Source organism: Sabethes cyaneus, chromosome 2 (genome assembly GCF_943734655.1).
Source record: "Sabethes cyaneus chromosome 2, idSabCyanKW18_F2, whole genome shotgun sequence".
NCBI classification, from domain to species: domain Eukaryota; kingdom Metazoa; phylum Arthropoda; class Insecta; order Diptera; family Culicidae; genus Sabethes; species Sabethes cyaneus.
This window is the reverse complement of record NC_071354.1, coordinates 19,160,426-19,168,130: the sequence shown is the minus strand read 5'-3', so window position 1 is coordinate 19,168,130 and position 7,705 is coordinate 19,160,426. Positions and strand designations below refer to the sequence as shown.

Genomic DNA, 7,705 nt, shown 5'->3' with positions numbered 1-7,705 from the left:
CTTGAGCCTGAAACTTTGCTTACGGAAGACATACGTGCCACAGAACAGAAGTGGAAGTAGAAATCCAAACTCGTACATGCTACTTTCTACAGATACTAGCGAACCTGGCGGTAGCGAGTCACTTTTTTCCACGAAAACACACGAACGCATACGAATGCACACGAAAGCATGTGAAAGCTGCTATGCGATTGGCAGCGAGCGTTCTACTTATATTGCTGTTATTTTCTTCTATGCGAAAACCTTTTCAAAGAAAAATAAAAACAAAAAAGACTCTGTTACCAGTTTTGATCGCCGAATCGTTCGGACTTCCACTTCTGTTCTGTATACGTGCACTTGCTGTATTTGAACGAAAGGTTATGCCGACTATTTTTGGCGGAGTACAAACGGAAAGCGGCGAGTGGCGGAGCTGTATGAACCTAGAGCTACCGGCACTACTTGGGGAGATTCCCATCGAGCATCTGGCGTAAGTTGGGAGGCTACGGTGGGCGGGTCACTTCGCAAAGATGATGGAAGACTGTGAAGTAAAATCTGTTCTCTTCAAGAAACCCACTGGCACCAGGAGTAACGGGGTCCAATGTGCTAGCTAGATGATTCGACCAGGTTGAAGCCGACCCGGGCGTGTAGAGACGCTTAACAAATTTGCGACGAGTAGCCCACGATCGAGTACAGTGGAAAGGAATTCTGATACTCTAAGAGCCACCCCGGCTCTCTGCTGGCAGATGTAAAGTAAGTAAGCTTGCTTATTCCATTTGGAGTGCCCCAAGGCACTATCCGAGGATCGTTAATTTTCGTACTTTTTGTGAACATTATTGGTTACTGGATCAAATCTGCGAAATTGTTATTTCATGTGAACCAAAAAATCTTCGGAACTATTACTTTCGGTCTCAATCGCGATACTTTTGCAACGTGATATAAATTATCTGTTGCATCGGTACCTCGCAAACGGTATGGAAGTGAATGGATGGAAAAGTCTTAGTTTCGCCAATATTAGAAACGCATTAATGAACTTAAATTAGTTCTGCTCTAAAGACTGTAAACAACAATATATACCGTAAACGATGAACAAAAATACAGTTTATCATACAATTCATCTCTTCCTTACTTCCAAAATGACAGCTACTCATACCGCCTCGTCGTTTTTAATTGCTCTAATCCTAATAAGTCTATTTTCGGGGGCTCTGTCTGCTTGTTTTTAATTTTCTATATGTACAAATTTCCCTATCTATAGTACAAGGACATCACAAATCACTTACCCGCTTGACCGGAGAACCACCAGCACCATCGTCATCATCATCATCATCATCAGCATCGGTGCACCCTTACCGCCCACCGACCCGTACACCCATATGGCGCGTCCGTCGCAGGGTGTGCCGCCGGCCGCACAGGAGCCGCTTGAACGCGTGCCGAAACTCCGGACTGAAGATGGTGTAGATGATCGGATTGAGGGTGGAATTGAAGTAACCTAACCAAAGGCAGACGCTGGTTACGATCGGGCTGATATCGCAACCGGTGCACGTCGGCAGCAGGATGGCGATAATGAAGAACGGCAGCCAGCAGCACACGAAGGCCCCGGTGATGATGGCCAACGTTTTGGCCGCCTTCCGTTCCCGCTTCGAGTCCGTCGCCGCCTGGGATTTTTTCTTCATGATCGACGGTTTGACCGACGAGCAGGAAGCTCCCTGCGACGGGTAGGCCGTGGACATGTCCGCCGTCGGCAGGTCGGCCTCGATCCGGTCCCGCTCGATACCGTTGCCGAAGCTGGCCTTCTCCGGGCTGGTGTTGGCCGACGACACGTTCGTGAAGGCCGTCGTCGTTTCGCTGATCGTCGGCAGCGGGCGGCCGATGACTGCGACCACGGCGGCCGCTATGCCGCCCGAACCGCCGACCACGTTCGCCGTCGGGCCACCGATCGCGTTCGGCTGCGTTGCGTTTACCTTCCAGCGGAAACCAATCGATGTTAGTGCCATACATGAAGCTTTTGCCAAGGGTTCAGGATGGGTCTGAGCAGCCTAATGGGGCACGTATACAATATATACGCACTTAAAGTGGGATGTCACAGGAGGCTTGTTTGTTGTTTGTTTCGTTTTTTTTTTTTGCAAAGTGAGCGAAGTTTGGCGAGTGAGTTGACGGGTGAGTTGGTGGACACAAATGAGTAAGTGAGTGAGTGAGTGAATGATTTACAGTGTAGACAGGACAGTTAGTGAAATAGTTATAACAGTGTGGTGCATAGTGTGGAGTGAAATAAACTTCAGCCAATATGAGAATGAGTGTTCGGTAAATGAGATGAATTGTAAGCATTTTGCATGCTTTCACGTTTATAACACAGATGTCACTACATGCAAGAAATAACACACGAACTAAGTGGGGCGGAATAAATTCCACTATGCAGCAGTTTCCATATAAACAATATTTACAGCAGTAGAAACAAAAATGAAATTAATATCAAGTACAGCTTTTGAAAGCGAAATAATTCAATAAATTAAATTTATACAATGAATCCTAGGTTCACCGGTAAGTAAAATATTAATTCACAGCTCAAGTTTCATTACAAAGCCATAACGAGATGAGATAACGAAATTAGTTTTATATTCATTTTAAAACCATTGTTCAAAATAACTATTCAATAACAAAATATGATATCATAAATAATACTGACGGTGTAATACAGTTTTGTTTCGGCGCCCTGCTCGAGCAGAGTGGGCACGGATGCCTTGGAAACATATGTGTGACACATCGGGACACCATATTTTCACTCATTTCGAACAGCATCCAGCTCCGGTGGGTGTGCAGAGCATTGCATTACGTTACGACGATGGCGCGGCTTCCAGCAGCCGGTGAGTGGTAAAATATGATTTATGCGTGTTTTATATTCAATGATCGGGCTTTAATGGTCTCCCGAGGCTCGGCTGTACAGAACATTCACAGCACAGGAAATGAATACTTTTTTTTACGAGCAGAGCTACCGACCGGATATGGGCGGGTGGTCGGAAAAACAGCTACAGAACGACTCGTTCACATTGTTTACTGGCGCGGTGCATTTCATTTAGGTATGAAGAAGTGATGATGGATGTGTGTAAAACATTTTCACACTTCCCCCAGCCAGTAGTGTGGCGCGGGGCGTTAGCCTAGAATGTTCGAGTGCTGCGCTTGATTACTGGCCAACCAGCTGGAAATTTTCTGAATTGGTTTTAGCAATTGATTAACCAGAGGGAAAATGTGGAAATGAAATTGCACTCATTGTTTGTGTTTTTTTTGATGAGTAATCCAAGCATGGACTAATTTCACATTTTCAAGTTTTTATGACCGTGGAATGTATTGTTCAAAAATAAAAATTTAAGTGACACTTATAAAAAGCGGATCATAAAGTTATTCAAAGCAACATCTGTTGTTAAAATAAAAAAAAATTGCCCATAGCATTATTTATGGATGGATACTAACAGCCGTTTTTTGACAAGAGTAATGTCAAACCGGTTGAAATCATTTTCAAGAACGAGCAAAGCTCAATTTGATTATTCTATTTATATAACCTTCAAAGGAAAAATGTTCGAAATACACCTACAAGAGGAAAAAGCAACACGAAACAGTATTTATATTATTTGTCAGTATCGTTGACGACAGAGTGTTAAAGTTTATCTGAACAGCAAATTAATACCATAGATTTGCTGCCCATTTTCACGTACATTTACTTTACACGCACATGAACTTCGCATTCAGTACTAGTAAACAGTGACTGTGAATTGAAAAAAAGTAAAAAGTGAACCAACTTGAATAATTCATTCTCAAACTGCTGAAAGCTATAATTATGACGACAATGTTTTCCGACCATCGAATATAGCAAGGAAAATAAAAATAGGAGAAAAAAAATCACCAAAGAAACAACGAGAATCACTTAAAGAAAATTGCCCTGGGGACGCGCTTCCGCAAAAAAAAAGTTTACAGGAAGCTCTTTCTCGAGATGATAGATTCTAATATAATAAGCTCTACGGTAATGGAGAAGGAAATTGGGGAGAAAATTCGGTAAGTGAGCAAATAGAAAAAGGGAACTCCCGCCTGTTCGGTTTCCGCATTCTGTCGATGGTAAGTTTATTATTTCGGAAAGGGATTTGGGGCTCTAATTTTGTTAATTCGATGTAGGTAACTACAACTTGAGAAAATATTTCCAGCATTGTAATGGAAAATAAACCACTCACAACCTGTCTGTCGTGTCATCCAGGATGGATGGGACTCTCCGAGAACGAGATTCGGCTGGCATAAAATCTAATTGAATTCGTCCAAATTTTGCACCAAAACGTTGCACGGCTAGGTGACTTTCGTTTCAGTACATTTTCCCCCAAATTTAGCACCCATTTTGACCGTGGTGCTGTGCAGCTGCTTTTCGTTGTTTTGTCATACAAACTTCTTCCTGACCGAGCAGCCAGCCAGTCAGCGCCAGCGGAGGCTCCTCATTTAAATCTAATTTGGACCGCTGCGCTGCCGGTTGCGTAGAGCAAACGACTTTTTTCGCTTCATGCCACATTAAACCATAATTGTAGTCCATCATCACCGTAACAACCGGTACGGGTGGTGGTGGCCGCAGAATGTCCGTAACATTTTTGACATTTCGGCCATTTTTTCCTAGTACCGCCTCCTTAGGCGCGTTTTCAGCGAGCCACGGTTTGCGATGATGAAGTGATCCATTTTATTACGGCAAAAAGTAACTTCTTTCACTTGCTTGTAATTCTCAGGATTTTTTTTCAGAGCAAAACCCGAGATTCAAGCGAACGATTTTGTTCCTGTCTCGCCATTGGCTCGACCGGGCGGCAGAGGCTAACCTGTCAAACGGCAGATTATTACGTAACGAGCTTGGAATATTTTGATGCCAGGTTGAGCGGAAGGAAAATTTAATAACTTTGTTGGTTTGTTTGACAATAAAATCCACGGAAAACGTAATTGGAAAAGAACAATAAAGATTTCGTTACAATCGTTGTCATGTCCCACTGATCCGGCTGCTGCGCCATGCTACGTACCTACCATAATCGTCATCGTTTCCATAACTGCGCGCAATTTTCACCTCTAAGCATTTTATTGGTCGCTTTATAATAACTGCCTATCGACCTAAAACGGTGCGATTATTTTGGTTGCTCCCCGAGGGGTAACACCGTTTGTGTTTTGAATATTTTCATATACTCCGTGACATTTTTCACTAAACCACACCGATTGATGTACGCCATAGTAATTGCCCGAAGGGCCCTCTTTTAGGAACTTAACATTGAATAACGCAATTTTTAAGCACGTTTCTAAATCCGCAGGTAAAAATTGTTCCAATTTTGACACAACGAACATTGGAGCCCACTCCTGACATACACACACGCCTGCACGTGTAGGTTTACTTTCTTTGGACTCGACAAACGAGTGGGTATTCCCAGATCGTTGATCTTCAAAGAAGCAGCAGCAGCAGCAGCAGCAAATGGCCGTAAATAATCCTGCTCTAAGCTTATGTTCAACAATGTTACCCGCCTTTCCTGGTGTTGAGACACAAACACGCAGGTAAAGTGACAGCATAATCCATCTAACAGTGTGCACAATGGTGGTTCGGTATTATAATTGAACAAGGATAAATTTCTAGCATCTACGGATTAACTTCCAGACGGTTGGTTCGTTCAAATATGGTGTGCCACTATATAATAAAGGACGTTTCTTGCGGTGCGTCGGCTAAAAATAAAACGGATACTTTTTATTTCAATCAAAATGCCAAATGAAATGTTCATAAAGGATTTTAAAATAATTCAAAAATATACATGTTGGCCCTATTATTAAACCTAAAAGCTGTCCTTATCACTACTGAAGACGGCAAGCTAAAATTAACTAAATCAACTTATCTATAACTTAGACTATTCTTGCGAATTAGGTTATAGCTGCCACTTACAGTAACAGCACCAGCATCGTACAGCGCTGGTACCGAATACTGATCAGAAAACCTTAACGACTGAGATTATAAGTAAAGGGAACTTAACGTGAGTCTTTAAAAACTAAATATTATTAATTTAAAGGTCAATTAAAAACTTACAGCCTAAGACAAATGAATCAGTAAAATTGCATTTGTTATATATGCACCGTAGGAAAATTATATTCACCTGTTACTGGAATGTTTGTTTTATTTACCCCCGGTCGGAGAATAATAATTTTGGAAGTCCTTTCCCGTTGAAACCCACTTTTCAACAAACTCTCAAATAATAGTTTTTTATAATTTGAAGCTGTACACATAATAGTTTTTTTTATTATTCATAATAAATTTCATGTTTCGAAAATTGTAATTATTGGTTTCTACCTTTTTGCAGCCCTTTTGTTTTAAAAATTAGTAATGTAATATGAACACAAAATAATTGTGATTAGTGACGTATAAATTAGTCACAATGGTAACTCGTAAAAAATTTACATTGAATTTTGTAGTAGAAACAATGCGTCTACTACAGTTTTTATTGTGGACATTGAAATTCATGGTAAATTTATTGTAAGTGTCCCAAATTCAAAATTTATTCACATTTTTGTTTCTTGTTTTATGGAACAGAATTGGCCACAATAACAAATTTCGTCACAAATTTAATGCCTTTTTTAAATGTATTTTTTTTGCTTAAAAAATTACCATCAAAAGATGATAACACTTATGGTAAATGAAAATTTTTGTTTGCCCAAAAAATTGATTTTTTAATGTTAAGATACTAAAAAACCATCATTTTTTTGGTAGAATCTCCCAAAACCATGAAAATTATGGTAGACTTTTAGACTTTGGTTGGTAGACTACAATAAGTTTGATGGTTTGGTTACCTTTTTCGACGATAATTTTTTTTACTATATTTTGTATCCTGCTGTTACAATATTTGTTATCTTCGTGTTATTATTTTTTTCCGAGAAGACATTTTCAATTTCTTTATAGACTTATTATCGAAAGTGTTATATATAGTGAACTAAGAAATTTATTATACATCGCAAAAAGGCACATAATGCTATTAAAAATAAAACAATTTTGAAATTTTTTAATTAGTCCTCACTTTCCATCAAGTCAGGAACCTCAATCCGACATCCACAACAGTTCAATTGCTTTTATGTAATGTATTCTTAAGCTTTTTGTGCTAACATAATAACTGCTATATATCAAAATTGTTTGATTTTGACGAATCTATTTGACAATCTACGAAAACTAGGCCAAATTTAAGTGCAAATTTTAGTCCAAATTTCTGTTCAAATTCTAGCCCAAATTCCAGTCCAGATTCCAAACGAAATTCCAGTCCAATTCCAGTCCAAATCCTAATAAACTTTTCCGTTCAAGTACGAATCCAAATTGCAGTTTAAATCCAAATCAAATTTCCAATCCAAATTCTAAAGTAAATTTCAATCACAGCTTGAATTCAAATTCCTGTTTTAATTTCAGTTTGAATTCTAATCCAAATTCCAGTCCAGATTCTGTTCCAAATTCCAGTCCAAATTCCATTCCAGCTTCTAATCCAAATATCCGTCCACCCGAATAAAAATGTATAGCAAAAAAACATTAAATTTCACTGTTACAAACATTGAAAAACTTCGAAAAACCACATTGAAACAGTGAAAATCTTTGTAAAAGTTACACTGAAGTTACCATGAATATCACTGTTTTCACAGTAAATTTTAATGGAAACCGCCAATTTTACAGCGAATAAGGGGGTGATTAAGTGATGTAACACTAAATTTT

General features: G+C 39.6%; 1 protein-coding gene across 1 annotated transcript in view; it reads right to left on the bottom strand.

Moving 5' to 3' along the window:
* Positions 1-1,319: 1,319 nt before the first annotated feature.
* The window catches only part of LOC128735166 (5-hydroxytryptamine receptor-like), a 64,051-nt gene continuing 57,665 nt past the window's right edge, over positions 1,320-7,705 (bottom strand). Inside the window, exon 4 of the mRNA XM_053829661.1 lies at positions 1,320-1,934. Coding sequence (XP_053685636.1) covers positions 1,320-1,934 — 615 coding nt within the window. The remainder of the gene's footprint in view (positions 1,935-7,705) is intronic.